Raw genomic sequence first — 23,584 nt, 5'->3', positions numbered from 1 at the left:
TTGATGTTGCTGGTGTGTTTCCATGTATCTAGAACCTTGCATGGTTACTATGCTTTCATCTTTGTATTAACCTAATATATGATACATAATAGCTTTTCTTAAATTAAAAAAAAATAAAAATAAAAAGTGCATTATTTAATAATAAATTTGGTAAAAAATCATTTTTGTCCTAGTAATTTAGCACTAAGGTTACTGTAGTTTCAATTTGATCAAACTTTTCTAACGTTTGACTACCAAATATAATTTTGTGCACTAAAACTGTGCCTCTAAATTTGAGTTGATGAACTGATTCATTTATTTGTTTTTCTTTCAAAAAAATTGTAAGATATTGGAGAAAACTAAAAAATAACAATTTATCATCCTAACTAAATAAAAAAGCCGAAGTGCGAAACCAAGCATTTAAAAATGGGAAGAACTGAGGCGGGAGAATCATTGCTGTCAAACAGTCGCGTCATATAAGAAAGAAAGAAGCAGAGTATAGCAAGTGCCTACCTGTGTAGCTCTTATTCTCTGCAACTATGGATCTGGGTCATCTTCTCCACCTCCTAATTCCCTCATGCAACTCTGTAAGTATGCTTCTCTAAACCCATCACCACCTTTTCTTTCATCCCCAATTTTGTTGTAGTTAATCAATTAATTGATCCTAAATATTCAGGTTGTTATACTCGCATTGTTCTTTGCCTACTTGGCCATTGCCGGATCTATACTGCCCGGCAAAGTTGTTCCCGGAGCCACCTTACCAGATGGCTCTCGTCTTCATTATCGCTGCAATGGTTTGCTTCTTTTTAATTGCATTCATACTTGCACACACTAACTGTTTGTTTAATTGCTTGAGTAGCTGTGGTTTAGAGAGTGGTGTATTTTTGGCTAAAATCTTTTTTTTTTATTGTCCTTGTAAGGTCTGCTATCACTTCTGTTGCTGATTGGGCTTCTTGGGTTTGGTGCTAAGATGGATTTCGTATCACTTACTGTATGTGGTCATAACTTCATTGTGTTTATTGGATTATTAATTTCCTTGTAGTGATTATATTTGGGTTGATGGTTCTTGAGAGTGCTAATAGCCAGCTTCCAGTTTTCATTTACATCTTATATAATATCACATGCAATTGATCATGCTGTGGAAATTGGAGATGATATAATTGTATCTACATTTTGGGTTAAAATTTGAATAAGTGTCAACTGTCATACAGAAAAATCACTTTAGTTACCCAAAATAGGATTGATGGTTTTCCTTGGAAAGACAAAATTTGAATGCTTTCACTTTTCATATCCAGCGTTTAGCACCAATTTGAAAAAGGCATACTGGAAAGATGAAGGCTGTTCCATATGCATCTGAGTGCATCCTATCTCTAAAACTTCCAATCCACCAGCTATATATCATTCTCCTTTTTTTTCCATGAGAGGGGTTATTTCACTTTCCTGAATGTCGGTCCAGCTCCATGCAACAGAACCAGATTGATACATCATAATATGTAGTTTAGCTGTTCCTCAGGGATACATATCTCTATCTCTCTCTCCGTCCTAAAGTTGTATAAATAAATTAATGGAGATTATAGTGTTAAAATGTTGCCATCAGTTTATTGTGTTTGTGTGCTCCAAAAATTGAATAATATTAACATCAAAAGAATGTTTTCAGGCAATATCAGACAGAGGATTTGAGCTGTTATCAACAACTTTTCTGTTTAGTGTTCTGGTAAGTCAGTAAGCAATTGACATTTAGTAGTCCATGTTTCAGTTGTAGCATTTGAAATAGACATTGGTGTTGTGGTTGGTGAAGTACATGAACAAACCTTGTGCTGGCATCCTTGTTTAAGATGAAACTCTCTTTTCTTTTCTGTTTTCAAATCAGACTGACAATTTTGTGACTTAAAAGTTGAGTTTCTCAGTGTTTTGGTTTGGTCTCATGTGGAAGAGCCTCCATATGGGCACCTCCACAACCTCACAATAATTTAAACAATTCACTCTGAAATTACCAAAGAAAAGCCAAAACTTCCGTATGAAACTAATATAATGGGGAAAATGATTCAATCATTCTGCCTTGCAAATATATAGGGATACAAAAATACCAGCTTCCAAATAGTTTTTCATAATAATGGATTAACCTTACGAGACCATATATTCCATCTTCTGTCAATGAGTATTGGATCATCGTTATTAAGTTGTCTTCTTTTTTCAAAATTGATATATAATTGTTTCTTTTTTCATCAATGTTAACACTGGTACTTTACGCTGCTGGCTGCAAGTCGAGCAACCGAGGTTCTTCCCTAAAGCCTCATGTGACAGGGAACCTTCTACATGACTGGTAGTTTAAACAACTTGTCTAACTTATTCCGAGCCATCTCCATTTGGTGAAATGGTTTATATTTGTATATGATATAGTGAATAGTTAAATTTTTTTGATATAAATTCAGATGAGCATATATATAGTGCCCTGCCCACACTTTTCTTTACCTGCCTTGTAACATTTGCATTTTTTCAATTAGACAAATGGTAGAAAGAAAAAAAACGGTAGGAACAGATGTTATAGAGGGATTTTAGGACTGATACTTTTAAACCTTGAGTTACCAACCTATCCTAACTCTGTGCCATCTGCATGTTAAGACAATCGAAAACCTCCCGGGTTTCAAACAGGTTTTGATTCAAAAACATCTTTTTGGAATACTCTTTCAACTGGTGAAAATAATTACCAAATATTAAAGATTGAAAAGTCATAATTTATGTTGTGGTTTAGAAAACGAACATAAATAAGTTAATGTCTTGATGATTTTTGTCTTCACCGATTCATAACATGCAATGATTGACTACTTGTATCCTTTATTGTGTTAAAAATGAAGTTTTCAGTTTCTGTATTTGCTTCAATTCCTTGTCGAATGCATCTTACAGTTATATTAATATGGACACTCTTAATTTGTTTAATAGGTGGTTTGGGATACAGCTTAATCCTCAGTTTATGGGCATCGACCTCAAGTATGTAATCCAGTCTTCAATATTTGTGGCATGCTTTCCATATAGCCACTCTAACATACACCAATAGAATTAGTAGTAATTACTTTTAATTTCAAACCTTATTTTATCTTTCTTGTATTATCTTTATATGAAGCTTATAAAGATGATATTCTCTTCTATAGATTTTTCTTTGTTAGAGCTGGAATGATGGGCTGGCTTTTTATCAACCTTTCGGTTCTAGTGAGAAGTATCCAAGATGGCACCTTGAGTCAATCAATGATCCTCTTCCAGTTGTTCTGTGTGGTAATCTGACCTCATTTTATATGTGTATAATATTTGTTTCTCTATGTCTATCAAAATTGTCTATATATAATATATACTCTTTAGTTTACTTCTTGTGAGTGATTGCTGAAAGTTCTTTCCTTTTCCTTTTTTCCAGTTATACATCCTGGACTACTTTTTTAATGAGGAGTACATGACCTCCACGTAAGTGCATTACCATGACGTCTAGCTGAATCATTCAACTTAGTTTTATCCCATGTCACTCTTTGCTTTTACATTCTCAAGAATCTTTTCGCACCTGTATATCCTAGGGTTCTCATTCCCTCCCCAGACAGAATCTGCCACACACATTTTTCTGAAATATGCTGAACACACGATTCTGATTTTATCTTTAGTCATTTTTATTCATTGCTATAGCCATTTATTTTAGGCCAAAAGTCACTTTTGGTCCCTGTAGTTTGACACTTCAACCACTTTTGACCTTGTAGTTTCAATTCCGTCAATTTTGACCTTGTAGTTTCATATTTCAAGCAATTCAAGGACAAGTTAGTATTCATGTCAATTTCTTTGACGGTGCAAGGGGCAATTTCGTCAACCCAAAATCCTTGAGCACAAAAGCTGATCTGAAACCCCCCTAATTTTATATTAGGGCTTGAAATTGGTCATTTGGGTTTAGGGTTCTTCAAAAATTGGGATTAATGGTTGAATTTCAAGCCGTAATATGAAATGGGGAGAATTTCATACAAGCCTTTACGCTAAAGGGTTTTGGGTTGACGAAATTGCCCCTTGCATCGTTAAAGAAATTGACAAGAATACTAACATGTCCTTGAATTGCTACAAATACGAAACTACAATGGCAAAATTGACGGAATTGAAACTGTCAAAAGTGGTTGAAGTAAACTACAAGGACCAAAAGTGACTTTTGGCCTTTATTTTATTTTTTCCTGTGTCTTCTAGTCGTATATCCATTTTCATTTGTGATTTTGGATATTGAGGAAAGAATTCAATAAGTTTGGTCTGCTATCTTTCTTCACGCATTCTCTTCACTGTCTTTGTGATGATTGAATAACATGCCAATTTGGGTTGTTACATTTATCTTTGCATATTTGATTTATTTTTACATGGTTTGCCTTTTACAGATGGGACATAATTGCAGAGAGACTGGGTTTCATGCTTGTATTTGGAGATCTAGTGTGGATTCCTTTCACTTTTAGCATCCAGGCATGTCACCTAAACTACAGCTTAAATAACTCAACTGGTTTTTTCTTTCCTACTTTCCCCACCCATACGATCACACTGTAATAGTTGATTTGGTGTGTTTCCATACACTTCTATTTGAGAACTCAGACTGGCCCGTAGAACTGTAAAAGATAAAACATATTTGTTATAGATTCTGTGAAACAGAAGAGTGATTTAAAGCAACATTGAAACCCTTAGCCATTGTGTTCTTCATTGTTCTAAATTTCTGCCTTGTTATTTCCTTTGTTAAAGGGATGGTGGCTTCTGAGTAACAAGGTGGAGTTAAGAACAGCCGCTGTTGTAGCAAATTGTTTGACTTTTCTGATCGGGTAAACTTTCCATCAACTTGTAGTTGGCATTCGGACCATTATAACCTAATTTCTCTTTGTGTGCTAACATTGAACTTTTAAAATCCATACTGGTCAGGTACATGGTATTCAGAGGAGCCAACAAGCAAAATCATGTCTTTAAGAAGAATCCTAAAGCACCTATATGGGGTAGGCCTGCAAGGGTCATCGGAGGAAAGTTGCTTGCTTCTGGTTATTGATAAGATTTACATCAACCACCTTCTATATCATCTTGTTCTTTTCTTCTGCTCATCATTATTGTCGATTAAGCACAACAGGTCAAGTGAAATGACTTGATCTTTCAATTAAGCACTACTGGTAATTGAATCAATCACCCAACAATGTTCAAGCTATGAGGTGAACCAAGTAACCCATTTAATTGGGCTCAGATACAATCTGGTCTGGTAGGAGGAACACCTAACTAGACTGGCGGTTGATGAAATCTAAACTTCACAAAAGGTCCAAGTAATTGAAAAATGAAATAGATGATGTATTGACTATTCATTCACTCTCTCTCTCTCTCTCTATGGGGAAGCTACATGCATTATATTTCATATTATTTCATAAAACTAACTATAATCCCGGCCTTTCTGTTGCTTACATTGACAATGCTACTCACAAGCAAAGTAGATTTTCCATCATGCTTCATCACAAACATTTTCTCATACTCTGATTATTTTGGTGAAGGGGAATCGCAAGGCACTGTAATTACCTTGGGGACTTGTTACTTGCACTGTCTTTTAGTTTACCCTGTGGAATAAGGTACTTTCCCTATTCCTTTACAAATGTTGAAATAGTTTTCGTAGAAAAATAGATTTTCCATTTTTAAAAGTTGCTCGTTTTGCAGTTCCCTAGTTCCATACTTCTATCCAATTTATCTTCTCATTCTGCTCATATGGAGAGAAAGAAGAGATGAAGCTCGTTGTGCAGAGAAGTACAAAGAAATCTGGGCAGAATACCGCAGGCTTGTCCCATGGAGAATATTGCCTTATGCTTAGTAAGCTACCAGATTCTGGACTTTTGTAAATGCATCATCAAGTATAGTTGCAGTGGACCTCACGCTTTCTTGTTTGTACTCTAAAATGCACTTTATTCCCGACTGTTGAGTTATTTCAGGGAAAAAAAAAATTGTGTATCTTTTGACAAAATGCCTGCACATTTAATTTGTAAATATTATGGTTCTTGTTATATAGCTCATGGTTCTTGTGATAGGTAAGGTGATATACTATACTCACAATAAGCTCATATTCTATGTGGTGGAACTTTGAGCTAAACACGTGGACGGGTACTATTCAAGGCTGGTTCATTGATTTTGGAGACCCTAAGCAGAAATAAAAAGTGAGGCCTTTTATGTTCAACATTTAGCTCCTTTTGTAAAAGATTGCATGTATAAGTGCTAAGTTGGTTAGTTTAAATAAAAGAAGCCCATTATATGAAGAAAAAAAAAAAGGCTTAAAAAGTTTCAAGATAAAGCCCAAAAAGCATCAATCATACACCTAATACGTTTTATAAGAGGCCCCATTTTTCTAGAAGGCTTGTGCGGTTGTCCAGCTCCTAACACCTTATGGTTTTAACATATAGAATATGGTTTTAACATGTAGAAGTCCCGCTTCTCACCCAAAACCAATTAGTAATGAGCGAAGTAGTATTATTGAATGATGTGGAGCACATGCATTCCAACAATAGAGCTTTAAGATTGAAATTCTATTGTCTCCAACAATTTTCCCTCTTCGGCTTACATTATTTAATATATCCTCTTAGCATCTTTGGCATGTTTCCTTGTTTAACTTCTTGAGTGTTTTGGTTCTTATTGTTTGTATTTGCACCAACTTTCTTATGATTTCGAAGATAGATAGACCTAAATGAATGTTTTGGTTCTTATTATTTGTATTTTCATGGATTTTCCTATGATTTCATAGATGGTTTTTATTATTTGTATTTGCAAGAACTGTCTTATGATTTTGAAGATAGACGAAACCGAACAAGCATTTTGGTTTTTATTATTTGTATTTGCATAGACTTTCTTATGATTTTGGAGAATAAACGGATCCAAACAAAGTGAACTTTCTTATGATTTCAGAGATAGACGGACCCAAACGGAGTTGATTTCAGAGATAGACGGACCCACCCATCGCACCCCAAAATCAGCAAACGTTCAATAAAGTTTTCTAGCGGTCACACGCACTATGCAATAGCACCAAAATAACGAGGTCGAGGCACAGATACACACAGAGTACACTCATTTTAAGAAAGACAGACGTGAAAGCATCTTTTACACAAGTGCTATTCAGCATCAAATTCAATACAATTTTTTTATAAGTTGTTTTGGTTTTTATGCTGATAATTTATGTAATAATATAGTTCTTCACCGACAGAGGTACATGTGGACTTGTCTAGCCTGCTTGGTTGGTGGTACAGTACAAAACTCATTGATGTTTGAGTCAGACGGATGAGAGAGAGGCAGGCAGCTAAACGCAATTGTGACAAATTGAAGAGTGAGAAAGGTGCACCAAATTAGGCTGCTGCAATCAAGACGGCGTGCACAAGTGGTGCACCAATCCCCTACGTGGTGCACCAATTCCCCACTCACATATTGCCACATTTTCACACACAAAAAACTTTACCTCTAAATCTTTAGGAAGATGGAAAGGAGACACATTAGAAATCATTTGTTTTCTTGGGAACCTTAAAATACATCACAATACGAACAATAGATAATAAATGATAAAGAAGAGATAAAACAAAACTGAGGGCATCATATTATATCTTTAAACTCACAACAATCATCTTAGAAATCAAATGAATTTATAATAAAAGTTTACCTATCCGGGGTTGCTCTCTCGTTAGCCAGGAGAGACCAGATAGAGTTAAGGTTTCATTGTGCATAGTCATTCTCTCACCAGACCTCGCCCTTTTCCTCAGTCGTCCTCTTTAGCGCTTGCGCCTCCTATCCGCTTGTTAGCGTCGCGTTCTTGCCCTTTTGTTTTTCGCTCTCTCGACAACAGTGCCCTTTTGTTGTTTGCACCCTCGCCTTTGCAACCACCTCTTTGCACCCATATCGTTCCTCGGCGTTGTCAATGTCGCCGGTTCCATCCCTTTCTTTCTCTACATATTGGGTGGTGGATTCTAGGTTTTTGGTCTATTCCTTCTCGGAGTTGGCGCCGCTACATGTCTTCTCCAGCTATTATCCCCAATGACATTATCGATGAGATCAAACGCTCATTTGGCAGTTGACTAGTCCTTACTCCACGCAAACGCGCTGGTGTGGTAATTGGGTCCTCTGATGTCATTGATCTCTTTGTTGGTTTCATCCACTGTTGTGCTATTATGCCTATGGAGATTGGTCAAATGGGGTCTCCTGGAGGCCTCCCTTAGGTTTTTCTGCAAAGCGTTTGTCAGCTTGGCATCCTGCAAATGCATTGAGGCTTGATTTTTGTTTCAAGTTAAGTGGCCCAAGCCAATTTGTCTTCTTGCTGCATGGTCTTCCTCTGTGTCCTTCTTTCCTAGTATCGATGCAACTTTGACTGCCTTATGGACTATGATTATCATAGGAAGGTTTGCTTTGATAGTTTGAAGAAGATTGGGTGTGTTTTCTGGGGCTTTTCCTTCCTCTGGCTTGTTGGTGTTATTGGGTCTTTTCTTTGTTGGGGTTGTCTTGTAAGCAGTTTAGCGTTACCTAATTTGGACTCTCTTGTTAGTCCTTGGCATGTGTAATACTCTTTCCTCATCTAGATTTTCCTAGGAAGGTTTTAATGAGGCCATTGTTTCATGTCGTAATGTATGTTCTTGTTATTATGAATGAACATCTTTTTCTATAAAAAAAAAAAAAAGCAATCATCTTAGAAATCATTTTCTTCAAAAACCTTAACCACGTCACATCAAATTAAAAAGACATTCACATAATTTCTTAACTCCAATGAAAAAAAAAACAATAAGTTTATATCTTAGTGTATTCTTATAACTAAACAATCCAATTCTTAGATAATTTCAGTCAAACAATATGGGGTAGAATATTTTCATTCTTCCAAAAGGAGGTATTTATAATACAATTGTGTAAACCCTAGTAGGATAATACAAGGAAACAAATAAACTCCTAATTACACAAGATTTGTACAAAAGAGAAAGAAATAAAATCATAATAGAATAGGAAATAAATATCCAAATAGAATTAGGATCTCGCCAACAATCCCCCTCACAGAGCATTTGCTAGTTGATACTTAGATGATATGTACGGAAAATAAATAATCTCAGCATCCAACTTCTCTTTAATAAAATGCCGATCAACCTCCACATACTTTGTACAATCATGCTGCACAGGATTATGAGCAATCAGAATTTCAGCTTTATTATCACAATACAAACCATGGATTCTAGTGTTCAAATCCAAGATCTCCCAACAATCTCCTTAACTATAGTAACTCAAACTCACCTTGAGCCATCCCACGATACTCGACTTCGGCACTAGATCGAGACAATGCTTTTGCTTTTAACTATTCTAAGTAACAAGATTACTACCAACAAATGTGAAATACCCTCAGGTAGAACTTTTATCAGTGATTGAACCAGCCCAATCTGCATCTGTATACCCTTCCACATATGTATGACCATACTTGGAAAACATTAACCCTTTGCCAGGAGTTAATTTCAGATACCTTAGAATACATATCACAACACCTACATGATCTTCACTAGGAAAATGCATAAATTGACTCACTACACTCACTGCATATGTAATAACATGACATGTATGAGCTAAATAAATCAATTTCCCCACAAGTCGTTGATAACGCTCTTTATCAGTAAGGACTTGATCATGATATAACTCTAACTTATGATTTTGTTCACTAGGGGTATTAATTGGTTTACAATTCAACATTACAGTCTCTGCAAATAAATCCAAAACATACTTCTTTTGGGGTAGAAATATACCATGCTTAGATCTAGCAACTTTAATCCTAAGAAAGTAATTTAAGTCACCTAATGACTTCATCTCAAACTCAGAAGCCCGATACTTTTGAAGATTTTTCACATCTGCATGATCATCTCCCGTTACAATCATATCATCAACATAAATAATTAAAGTTGTCAATTTACCTTTATGACGCTTTAGAAATAAAGTATAGTATGAATTATTCTGTAAATACCCAAATTTCTTCATATATGCAGCAAACCTCCCAAACTATGCTTTTGGAGAATACTTTAATCTATATAAGGATTTCTGTAGTTTACACACAACATCCTTCTTGGAGGTCACATGAATACCAGAAGGAAGATCCATGTATATTTCTTCCTTGAGGTCACCATGTAGGAATGCATTTCTGACATCAAACTACAACAAGGGCAAGTTACAATTAGCAGCCAGGGATAAAAGTATACGCACATCATTGAGCTTTGCTAATGGAGCAAAGATCTCTAAGTAATCCACTTCATATGTCTGAGTATAACCCTTTGTTACCAATCTAGCCTTGTAACAGTCAATGGAACCATCTGGCTTATGCTTCAAAGTAAACACTCATCTGCACCTAACAGCTTTCTTCACTTTTGGTAAAGGGACTAAATCCCAAGTTTCATTTTTGTTCAAAGCTTCCATTTCAACATTCATGGTATCCATCCATTTATGGTCGGAAAGAGCATCCTGCATCTTAGTTGACACATATACACTAGATAATTAACAAATATGATGCATATGACTTAGATACACAATAAGTTGACACATAATGGCTAATATGATATTTAGACTTGGCATGTATATCAGGAGAATATTGTACTTTAGGTTTTCCATGAGTGATTTGTGGGGGTAACTGATAAGTTGACACAGATAGATCATCAGAAATTGCTTCACTTGATTCACTATCATGAGTAAATTGGGGCAGTCTGTAAAGAGGGGTATTGCATTGAACTTAGTTGCATACGGGTCACAAGAGTCATTGTCATAATTTCCGCATAGTCTGACCGGTCGTTTCTTCATAGAGAGCGATTTCGGACTCAATTGATCAAGTTCCAAATGTCAACACAAAGAAAACCATCTTCACCCAGGATGTGGCGATCGGTGGCTTTCCAGGCGATCGTCGCTTTCTTCCGATAGTAACATATTCAAATACATCATTTTGCAGTTCAAGTCCAAGAATTCTCCAATCCAAGACTCTCCAATTCACTCCCATTTTCCCCCTGAATTTGAGAAGAGGGAGAAACATAATATGACAATTCTTCAAGGTAAGTCACGTCTAAAGTAACATACACCTTCTGGGTAGGTGTATGCACTTATAACTCTTTTGAGTAGAAGAGTAACTAGTAAAGACAGAGCGCAGAGCACAAAGATCAAGTTTACTTCGTTGATGAAAGTAGACATGAACATAGGTAACACACCAAAAAACTTTTGGGGGCAACTTGGAGATGGAGATAGGGGAAACATGGTCACCAACCACATCATGCAAAGTCTTGAAATCAAGAACCCGACTAAGAGTATGATTAATCAAATAGGCAGTAGACAGAATAGCATGCCCCTAAAGATGATGGGGAATAGACATATCCAATATGAGTGAGCGGGTAACTTTAAGCAATTGACAGTTCTTTCTTTCAGACACACCATTTTGTTGAGGAGAAAAAAGGGTTGTCATTTGCTGAATAATACCTTGAGCACGAAAGAAATACACCAAAGTATTATTCACATATTCTTCTCAGTTATCAGTCCAATACTTTGATCCGAACCTAAAACTGAGTAGACACCATAGTACAAAACTTTGGAAGGATGGAAGTAACATCATGTTTATTTTTCAGCAAGAAAAAGTGAGTGGGGTACAATCATCAATAAATATGACAAACCAAATAAATATATTTGAAGTAACGCGAGCCGGACCCCACACATTAGAATGCACTAAATCAAAAGGCTCTCAGCTTTAGCACTCAAAGGACACATAGTGCGATGACTCTTGGCCAAAATACATGTCTCACACTTAAAACTGGACTCATCACAAGTGCAGAATAAAGATGGAAACAAACGCTTAAGGTAGCCAAACAATAGGTGTCCTAAGTGACGATGCCATAACCAAATTTGTTGTTTGTCTTTGACACTACAACTTTGAATATGACACGATCATAAATGCAATATAAAATAATATAACCCCTCTTCCATTTACCATGTCAATCGTCTCGTAAGTCTTGAGATCCTAAAAGAGCAATGTGTAGGATAGAAAGTAGTAGAAACATTAAGTGTATTAAGTAATCGACCAAAGATAACAAGTTGCAATGGATAGTGGGAATTAGTAATGCACTAGACAAGGGCAGAGTATGAGTAAGAGAGATTGTGCCCTCCCCAGTAATTGGAGAGGGCAAGCCATTAACACTAGTTATGTACGGGTCATGGGTGTTACTAGACAATTTAACAAAAAAATTAGCATCACAAGTCATATGATCAGAAACACCCATGTCAATTATTCAAGTATGGGAGTCAATATCTGGAATAGAGTCAGAAGCACACTAATTTGCGTATGTGAGCGATAACACCAACAATAGAGTCATCATCCATGATTGTAGCAGAAACTCAATTGATCACGTTAGAGTACACAACGGAACACTGCAAAGGCACAAATACGGCAAGATGCATGAAGACAGGAACGACACGAACACAGTAGAGAAATGAACATTACAACACAATACCCAAACCCAAGAGGGCGCACACAACACATGTAAAAAAAAAATGGGGCTAGAACACGGGTGGGCACAACACACAGGTCACTAGAAAGTCAACTCTGATGCCAAGTCAAACAATATGAGGTTAATATTTTTTGATATATTTTCATTCTCCAAAAGGTGGTATTTATAATACAAGTGTGTAAACCCTAGTATGATTATACAAGGAAACAAATAAACTCCTAATTACACAAAATTGTACAAAAAAGAAAGAAATTAGAGAAAATTCGTTTTTAGCCAAAGAAAATTTTAGCTTTTTTAAAAGACCACAAACAAAATTAAAAAGACACAAAAACTTTTCATCTTTAGAACTAAAGACATGCAGGTCCCCTCAACTAAAAAGCCAAAAGACAGCATGTGAAGGAATCTCTACTAGCACAAAAGCCACTCTACCATCAGCTAAGCCATGCAAAGAAGTGCCATCAAACAAGCCATGCAACCAAGTGCCTTGTCCGTTTATTGTACATGTGAAACCTTTTGTGTGTTTTCATAAAGCCATGTGAAGTCATGTGAAGTGTAAAGTTGTATAGGAGAAAGTGTGTGCAGAGAAGAAAGATATCTCTTCAGCAGAAAGAATAGAGTCGGTAGAAGAAAGATCTCTTCTCATCCCTAGCCTTTCTCAAGAATGGAGTCGGTGAACTAATGTATATAGCTTGCAGCTCCGAAGAAGAGAAGAATAGTCGCCAAACTATTTGGCTCCATATGACTAGCAAGAAGCAACATTTATTTTGGTTCCATATGGCTAGCAAAAGCAAAAGGATTCTTTAGGCAATCCGAAACTACATAAGGCCATTCTTGTCCAAATATAAAATATTTTGGCTTCTGTTAAACTATTTCCTTGACCTTTGGCCTTTTCCAAAATCTCCCAAGAAATAAAATCTTGATAGAACATGAAATAAATCTCCTAATAGAATTAAGATCTCGCCAACAATTTCATTATAAACTAATTGTGAGATTTTATTTTTTGTCAAAATCCAGTCATTAGATATTATATTATAGGGCCGCATGATAGTGACTGAAATATATATATATATATATATATATAACCGTTATTAACATTCCAAAAAGTCATTTTGCATGTTTTTCTTGTAAAAGTTGCATATGAGACTCATGATGACGTGATTATTAGGAATTTTAAATGATTGATTTTTAACTTTGAATATATATGAGACTCATAATGCATGGGTTAATGAAAGTTGGATTGTACGTAAAGAGAAATTGCACGTAGAGAAATTCATAATGATGCTTTATAATCATTAGTTGTTTATGTCCATATTAAGATAAAACAAATTTATGGTACTAGCTAAGAAAAATAGGAGAAGTCCTGCTCATGACTTGAAATAGTATGACTGGTAGAACCAAAAAAAAAAAAAAAGATTTGGATTATTGTACACTTCTCTTTTTGCCAAAGTTAGGAAGAGGGAAAGAATTTTCACACAGGGACTACCAAAGTGCCATGAGAATTGTACACATTAAAAGAATTCCACAATACATATTATGCAAAGACTAGTATAGATTAGTCAATGCAAATTATGCAATTGCATATTATTAATCACGAGTTGAAAAGAAAACCCTTGAGCGAAAAAAAACTCTAGCAAAAGCATCCTCAGCCGCCACCCACTTTTGGGGATGGGTGGCTTCCCTCCCTTCCCCTCTCTCTACTCCCCCCATTCTCTTGCTTCCCCTTTGGTTGCTTTTTTTTGTGTGTGGCCATTTTGTCTAGTTTGTTGGATGTACTTGATTATTTTGTTTGATTGGTTAGATCTACTTCAGATCCTTGTGTGGTCGTATTTGGAGTAATTCTTTGTGGTTACTGTACTTCAATATTTGTAGTAATCCTTTATGATTATGTGTATTTGTATAAGCTCTTGTGGCTAACCTTCTTTGTGATTGCCTTTATCTCAAAAAAGGGAAGGAAAAAAAAAAACAAAAAAAAAAGGTACAGAATAATATTATAGGTAATAACCAAGTTATATTATGTCGCATTATTTTTGTATTCGCGTTTAATCATTAGCGTTGACGCGAATGTTCTAATCATTCGCGTTAGCTGCGAAACGCGAACGTTAAGAACGTTCTAATAATCATTATGGACCATCATGTCAGAACAACCGCAGTCTGAATCTCACACCACCACCCACCAAAAGAAGAATCTAATACGAAGTTGCAGATATTATTTTCTTTTGGCCATGAGTTGTGGATAATTACTTCTTGGGGGACCTTGAGATATTGTAGCTCGATTTCTGCATCCTCCTCCAACAGGTAGAGTTTAACTTCACTTCCAATCCTTCGAAATTCCCATTAAATTAATTTACCAAAGAGTTTGACTTTATTTTCAACCGGTTCGAATTCACAAGAACATAGAAAATTTACCAATCCCAAGATTAAGGCTTGCAACCAAGATGGTATCCTCAGAACTGACAAGCTGAAAAGGCACTTTGCGAGAATGTTGTTTTCACTCGTGTCTTTTATTGAACCACTTCCCGAGAGTTCAGGATTTCTTGTAGGTTCCATCTGTAAATATGTTTTTTTTGTTGTTGATAATTTCTAAATTTTTTGTTTAGTTTAAATGTAGGACCTTAATCACTTCCCTTTTTTTTATGTTGCGAATATATTTGTGTATCAACTAGTTATTCTTCAATCGTAGTTTATCTTTCTCTCCACCGATATTGTTTTTTTTTTTTTTCACTTTGATTTTTCTCAACCATTAAAAAAAAAATTTCCTTCCTCAATCAAACTTTTTAGTTGTAGAAACGTTAAAACACGGTATACAATTACCTACAAGTCCCATAACGGAAAATTAGTGATGTAACTATTTTAGGTTCCTTATTATAATTCATGAAGTATTATAATTCCTTATTTAGTATTGTCCAATCTAAAAATAATTTTTTTACAAAAATTGTTGAGAAAAATCAAAGTGAAAACAAAACAATGGGAATTTTGTTTTTGTTTTGTTTTGGTAAAGCTAGGGGGCTCAGTAAAAGTGACCAGGAAAAAAAAACACTGTTTTGACAATTAAAAAAGAGAGGACACATGTCACTTTGTGGTTGAGTCACAATAGAAGGTAAGGAGATAAAAAATAAAAAGGGCGAAACCAAAAACTAGTGGTGGGTGGAGTTGACGAGTCTCTTTCCAGCGGGCTGGTGAGGAACCCAGATTCCCTGTCTAACGCAATGATGTGGGTGGGATGGCGCGGGTCCTCTGCCCCATTTTAATCTCTAGTTTCATGAATCATGTTTTCTTTGTAATGTAAGTATTTGAACTCTCTTGAGGTTTTTCTTTTTCTTTCAATACTTGTTTAGGTTTCGGCTGAAATAGGGTAGAGGACCTCGCAGTCAAAGGAGAAGGACACGCGATACCCCAAGAAAGGACCAGAGCCCCCCAAGACCTCAAAGTTGGACTCCAGGAGGTCATATGTGAAGCTCACACAAAAAATTCCTTGTTGATTGACCTATAGCCTTGCCCAGCGCGAAAAAGAATTTCCTATGTTTCTCAATTTCTTGGTACTTCTCTTCCTTTAACTATGCTCTTAGCGACTGATAGCTTAGATGTGCAAAGAGCATATGAAGGTATAAACACTTACCATACGTGCAAATCAGTTTTCTTCCCTTTTTGTTAACATATGAAGGGACACACATTTGCGCATATGATGGTGTGCATGCAAGGTTGTGTTCTTTCCTTTTTTCCTTTGTAGTTTTTTTTTTCTTTTAAAAGACGAAGCGATATTAAATTATTGAGGAAAATGTAAGATACAAAACATTACCATACATTAAAGTCTCTCTTTTTAGAGTGAATGAGTTGATTCATATCCTTTTGGAAACATTAACATCTCTCTTTTTTAACACAAGATAGAGAACCCAACATAGTGCTAGGCATAATATTTGTGAAAAGTTTTGTAATGATGTATTTTTGGGACATAGGACCATTGAAGGATTATTGTACTTTTTTAATCTTAAAATACCCCCAACTAAGCCATTATTGCATTTTGAATGGATGTAAGAATTAATTTGGAAACTTTTTAAAATTTAACAATAAATTCATATTTAACATACCTAATCGGTTTATTTAATATAAAAATATATATATTTATTTATAAAGTATACGTGATTAATTATCTATTATATTATTGTTTTATAAATATAATAGTGTACCTAGTATGAATTTACTTATTATTCAAATAATATACCTAACTTTTATAAACGCATTTTGGATATAATTTACCTAATAATGTTCTATTATGCAATAATATAACTTGTAATTTACCTATTATGGGTATATTGTAGGGGAAAATACTTCCCTTCTTAACATGTAAAAGTAGGAACTCCTACATTCTTGTCAATAGCAGTGTGACATGTGTGACATATATGCATAAGTTTTTATTTTTGTGTTTTTGATGAATTATTTTTGCATATGTGTCAAATTGTGATTCACAGGAAAGAAGAGTATCTCCTTACAAGTTAGGAGGCAAACAGTATCTAATTGTAGGTATATTAAAGCCAACACATTTATAGGTACATATTATATTAGGTACATTATATTGTTGATACTAATTTACCTATTATATTTTATTATAACAAAATTTGAGGGATTTTCAAAATTGGTCGGAAATTTAAGGATTTTTTTGTTGGTCGAAATTTTAGGTATCAAAGGGAATGCCCTAAAAAAAAAACTGAGTCATTGATATGCTATAAATGAGGAAGTATTAATTAGAAATAAGAGACTTAATGACATGCTTGAAAATCATCATGTTGACTTATCTGAACTCTGGTGGCAAACGGAAGAGTATTATGACCTTTTATATCTTACGGGGAATTTTAGTTTGAATTTGGGTTTTATACATAGATTTCAAAGTTAATGAATTGATGCCTAGGAAATAGAAAAAGTGTTGTTATTTTCACCCACCTGTCATATTTTCCCACCCACCTTATGTTTAAACTGTTAAAGACAAATTTAACCTCATTGTAAAATGACTTAAAAGGACTTAAGGAAAAAGAAAGAGGAAAAAAAAAAAGACAGACTTCTGCTCTCACGTAACCCTATCATTTGAAAGCTATGACTCTTGCTCATGATTCCTCTTATGACTTTTCATCTGAACTCAATTCTCAAATAATTTTCTTCTCTTTTCTATTCATTCAATCAAATTGTTTATGAAGAAGAAAACAACAAGAGAATGGATGTTGAAGAGAATGATTTTTGGCGAAAAGGTAAGGAAATCCTATTTGAACAGAATTTCTAAGATCTTTACGATTACTTAAAGCATTGGGAGATGAGTATTTCTTAGACTCTGATTTTTTTCTTAAACAAATTAAAAATATGAAAACTGATGAACAATGGACCAGAAAGTTTGGAAGGTGGGTAAAGAGGTTCGGTATATTTAGAAATTGGGAGTGAACCAAGTTTTGGTCAGTGACCAGCCATTGTCATCAAATTTCGTGATGTGAAGTTGCTTCTTTTATCGGTTGTATTACTTACTATTATTTGTTTTCAAATTTCAAATTTCGTGGAAAATAAGATATAATGAGAGAGAGAGAGAGAGAGAGAGAGAGAGAGAGAGAGAGATGTGTGTGGGCATTAGAGAGAGAGAATACATGAGCAGAGAGAATAAAGGAGAGAGGAAATGAGGTAATAATTAAAAGGGTATTTTAGGAATATTGGTGGGTGGAAAAATAGGATTGTGTTTTTTAAAATTTATACCTAGCACTCAATAGAAATTGTCTATATTAGACCAGCCCTAAAATTTAATGAGTGCATAGATCAGGTAGATAATTTCATTGCAAAAGTTAGCAAGAGAGAGAGAGCAAATGACATATATTTCACACTTTTTGTCTTGATGACCATTTTCTGCAACCTAAGAAATATAGGATTTAAAACTATGACATATCCAAAAATTGATTGTAGTTGTAGACATGGGACTTAGTCAAGTTGGCTAGAGTGCCCGAGTTTGAATCATTCTTCCTGTAGTTTAGATTAGATTAAAGTAGAATATTCGCTTGTATTTAAAGAAAAAAAAAACTTGTTTAAGACATGCAATATGTATTGTTCTCAAGATAAAAAATAGGAGTGACTGTAAACAACTTTTTAATAAGATCCTTTGGATTAATTCCACGGCAAATACACTATTAGCTTACCTCGCTCACCTATTTTGTTACTCACAAATATAATTGGGTTCAGAATAATCTATTTGTATTCTTTATATAAAATTTAATTTAGTTATTTATGTTTCTTTTATTTATTTATTTTATTTTGTAAAATTGTTATGGCATGATATGAGACACAGTGCAAATTGATTTCTTGGGAGTCAGAAATCTCTGATAATAAATTTGTTTTATTTATTTATTTTATGAAATGATAATAAAACTTTCATGATTTGATGATATCGAAGCGTTTACACTATTCTTTTTTACGCTGACCTCCAATTGAATCTTGAGCAAGTGGAAAGAATCAGAAAATGATTGTGTTTCCTGATTGTATTAAACTGATATGATTTTATAGAATCAATAGAATAATATATGCTAGAAATAAAATTTTCTTGACCAAAAAGAAACAAGAAGACTTGGAAATTCTGATACGTCTATATAGTAGCTTTAATTTAACAAATTGGAGTATTAGATGGAGAGCTTTCTTTCTACAAGTCTTGTTCTCTTAGCTAGGTGCCCCTAAACCTAGCAAAGGCCATGGATGTGGATATGGAGATCAATACGGTTGGTGAAAACTCTTTCTCATCAAGTGATGATGCCCGGGATGATCATACTTGTGGTTTTAAATGCAACATATGCCTTGAATTAGCTGATCAGGACCCAATTGTAACACCTTGCGGCCACCTTTACTGCTGGCCCTGTCTATATAGATGGCTTCGTGTTTGCTCATCACAGTCAAATAAGCTCCAGTGCCCTGCTTGTACGACTGTCATTATAAGGAGAAGAAGCTGATCCCTATCTATGGAATACAATCAGATCGAAGATCTCCTTCTGTACCGCCCAGTTTTAAAATTCCAAATAGGCCATCTCCATCTTCTTCATCTTCAAATAGACGATCGGTTCGTCAAATCAGAAACGTCGTTGCTTCAGCTTTCAGTGCTCCATTTTCTTCATCTCCAATTGGACAAGCAGTTCGTCAAACCCTAAATGCCATTGCTTCAGCTCTCAATGCAAACCATTTTTCGAAGGTGTTCGAATTCATGCCAATGGTGCTAGGTGGAATCGGAGTTGTTGTTCTCGTTGGGGGATACATTTGGTGTATTTGGGAACTGTGTGATCGTACCAGTCAAGTGTTGGATTCAGTCAAACAACTGTTGGATTCTGCCCAACAAGTGTGTGATAGTACCAAACAAGTGGTGGATTCTGTCCGACAAGTGTGTGATTCTGTGGAAAGAATATGTGAGGCTGTGAAACCTTTGTGTGATTGTATTGAAGCAACACATAATGGTTGGAAAAAAGTAAAAGCAATGTGTTCATTAGGGTTACGTGTTGTCTATTGTCTGATTTGAACGAAGTCTTAATCTCCATTGTTATCAGTTAGGTGTTCTCCATAATTGATGTTCTTCTTGTTTTCCAACGTTTCCCTGCAACCAAACAAAAGATGGGTAGTTTGCAATACGTACGCCCATTACCGCAATAAAACAGAAAATAAGATAAAAGTTCCAAGTTGTAAAATATTTAGGCTAAATTGTAGCGTCTCTGTAGTTTACTCGAATTTTCACTTTTTTACATTTTTCAATTTTTTATTTTATTTTTAAGATTCTGAATCTATAAGGAAACCATCCAGTCCCCTGTTTATTAAGTGATGATGATTGGGATTTTGATTGCAATATTTGCTTTCATTTACCTACATATATACCCCATTAATTAACACCTCGTCACTACAAAGAAAAAAAAAAAACAGGCAACAGTCACCATTATTTGATGACATTTGCTGGGTGATCAAGACTTTAGTCACCAAAAAAGGTACAAATGTCACCAAATAATGGTGACTGTTGCAACTTTTTTTTTTGTAGCGTGTGGCCACCTTTACTGCCCACTTTGTATAAACATATTGCTAAAGAGAGGCTCAAATTGCAAGGCCAAGGTTAGAGTCTAATTGCTGACAATCCCTCTTAGTGGGTCATCTGTAAAAACAAAAAAAAAGGCTTAGACTCCCCTCTGTAAGTCTTCAAAGAGACCTTGGTATGCTCTGGGCCTGGAATGGGGTAGTCTCCCCTCCCCTTAAATTGTCTTTCATTAAAAAAAAAAAATCTCTCTGATAATAAAACCTTTTTATTTATTTGTTTATTTATTTATATAATGAACTGAAAAAAAAACTTTCATGATTTGATAATCGAGGCCTTTAGACAATTCTTTTTTACGCCGACCTCATAGTGAATCTTCAGCAAGCGGAAAGAATCAGAAAATTAATGTTGGGTTTCCTGCTTTTATTAGTGGATATGATTATATAGAATCAAGAAACATTTCTTGACCAAAAAGAGACAAGAAGACTTGGAAATTCTGAAACGTGCATATAGTATCTTTACTCTAACAAACTGGTGTATTGGATGGGGAGCTTTCTTTCTACAAGTCTTGTTATCTTGGCTAGCTGCCCCTAAACCTAGCAAAGGTATTGAGTGCGCTGGTTGATATTTTTAGGGTTGCAAATAATATTTTCTAGGCAAGCAAACAAAGGTGAATATAAGTATTGAGTACAGATTTTGGTTGATATTTTTAGGGTTGCAAATAATATTTTCTAGGCAAGCAAACAGAGGTGAATATAAGTATTGAGTGCAGATTTCTTTTACCTTCGTTTCGAGGATTAATTTTGAAGTTGTAACCGTACATATTGTCCCATGAGAAATCCTTATTAATTTGGTTTTGGATTCTTCTTTGAATATTCTTGTTCTAAAATGGGGTTCGTGTCTATTTAGATGGCTTCGTGTTTGCTTATCCCAATCAAATAAGCCCCGCTGCCCGGCTTGTACGGCTGTCATTAAGGAGAAGAAGATGATCTCTATCTATGGAATAGAATCAGATCGAAGATGTCCTTCTGTACGGAGCGGTATTAAATTTCCAAATAGGCCATCTCCATTCTCTTCATCTTTAATTGGACGAGCAGTTTGTCAAACCCTAAACGCCATAGCTTCAGCTTTCAATGCTCCATTTTCTTCATCTTCAATTGGACGAGAATTTCCTCAAACCTAGAAGCCGTTGCTTCAGCTCTTAATGTTTGCATTAATTAAGGACATTTTCTGATATGTTGAATCTTTTATCATTCTCTGTCTTTTGTCTTATATATACTAGCCTTTTGTTTTATATATACTAGCCTCTCAGCACGCATTTCCGTGCTAGCGAGAGGCTTTTTAAAAAAAAAAATTAAATTTTTTTTAGATTTAAAAAGATAATGGGTAGTTGTGTTCCATAAAAATTGGATCAATTATTTGATTTTTCTTTTAATTTTAATTTTTTTAATATGAAAAAGTGTGAATTTACCATATTATCCTCATCTAATTAATAATTTCAAATCTTAATGTTTGCATTAACCAATGGCATTTTCTGGTATTTTGAATGTTTTTCCATTTTCTGCCTTTTGCTTTAATATATAGATAAATTTTCTAGATCTATTGCTTGTAAGGACGCATATTTTTGGAGTTGTGTTATTTATGTCTTTGTATCTTGTATATTGTCTTTGACATTAATGGGCAACCAATACCAATTTTGAAATAATATATCATTATCAAGCAGTGTTTTAGAGTGCTAAAGGTCCACCTTTTTTTTTTTTCCGACAGGCCTCATCCCAAGATCAGGGCATACCAAGGCCTCTTTGAGGACTTAGAGCACTTTTACCCATTTGTCATGGCAAAGGGCGGGCTACTACTACGTGAATAGTGGCAACCCTTGCAAAAGGCTTGTGGTGTTTCCATCCATTGCCATGGCAACCTAAGGGCAACCACTATTCACATGAGATATGATGAGAAGAATTTGTATAGAGTTTTGGTGTGGGAAGTGAAGAATATGACTAAGTATTTATTTAAAAAAATTCTAAAATTTTTAGTACATTTTTAGATTTTTTAATTGTTTTTTTCCTTGTTGACGTCAGCAACCCAGGCTATTCTTGCCTTTGGGCTGGCCTGGTTTGGTGGGACCCATGTGCTGCCAAGGCTATAGAAGCCCGCTGGAACTTTAAATGGGGCTTGGGCCCCGCTGTTCGGGCTAGGGGCACCACCGAAGGGCCCTTACAGAGGGATCGTCGCCCCTTTTAGGTTTTTACATATTACCCACCAAGAGGAATTATCGGCAGCGAAACTCGAACCTAGGCTTTGATAGCAAAGAGAATGATCCTTACCAACTTAACCAATCCTCGTTGGCTAAAGGTCCACTTTTTTGAATTAAAACAAATAACTTCTTTTTCAATATCTATTTGAAAATTATATTGACAACATGAGTGACACTAGAATTTGAAGAAGGGAGGGCCGTAATATAAAACAAAGGTAAAACTTTACTTTCAGTCTCTGTAGTTTGCCGGTTTTACCACTTTCGTCCATGTAGTTTCAATTTTGTCAATGTTATCCTCATAGTTCCATTCAGAGCAATTAAAGGACACGTTTCAAGTTCTGTCAAATTCCTCCAAAATCTGTTGAGTATTTCAGTCCACTCGACCCATCTAACGGTAAAACAAAAGTCAAAGCTCTTCTCATCCACTTTAAGAGTGATATTTGGGCATAAGGTTTTGGGAAAAAAAATTGTGTCTTTGAGTTAAAATTTGAGTGATTTTGGATGAGTTTAGCATGAGTAGACCAAAATACCCCTTTATGTGAGTGGCATGTGGTCAAAACTTAATGTAATTTAGATAAATTTGACAGATTTGAAGTGTGTCATTGAATTATTCAATATTGAAAACTATAAGGATAAAATTTACAAAATTGAAAACTAGAAGGATAATTGACAAAATTGAAATTGGATGATGAAAGTGATAAAGCCAAGTTGAGGTTATTGTTGCACCAATTCAGCAATGATGGCTCATGACAGTAATTTTCCCTTTTTTATTTTATTTTAATATATAACTGCATATTTGACAGGGAAAGTGTGCATGAAAACAAGGTTGGTTTAAACTTTTTATCT

The 23,584-nt window shown here is 35.1% G+C and overlaps 1 protein-coding gene across 1 annotated transcript; it reads left to right on the top strand.

Moving 5' to 3' along the window:
* The first annotated feature begins 280 nt into the window (after positions 1-280).
* LOC103335538 (delta(14)-sterol reductase-like) lies at positions 281-6,006 on the top strand. Its single transcript, XM_089053750.1, has 13 exons — positions 281-566; positions 656-773; positions 900-970; positions 1,637-1,699; positions 2,217-2,302; positions 2,920-2,967; positions 3,129-3,249; positions 3,386-3,432; positions 4,368-4,449; positions 4,720-4,796; positions 4,894-5,012; positions 5,501-5,576; positions 5,662-6,006. The coding sequence occupies exons 1-13, from the start codon at positions 519-521 to the stop codon at positions 5,810-5,812; spliced, it is 1,107 nt and encodes a 368-aa protein (XP_088909876.1). The 5' UTR covers positions 281-518; the 3' UTR covers positions 5,813-6,006.
* Positions 6,007-23,584: the final 17,578 nt, after the last annotated feature.

This window comes from Prunus mume, linkage group LG6 (genome assembly GCF_029339155.1).
Source record: "Prunus mume cultivar Tortuosa linkage group LG6, ASM2933915v1, whole genome shotgun sequence".
In the NCBI taxonomy this organism is placed as follows: Eukaryota; Viridiplantae; Streptophyta; class Magnoliopsida; order Rosales; family Rosaceae; genus Prunus; species Prunus mume.
The sequence above is the reverse complement of the archived record's forward strand: the minus strand, read 5'-3'. Positions and strand labels throughout refer to the sequence as shown.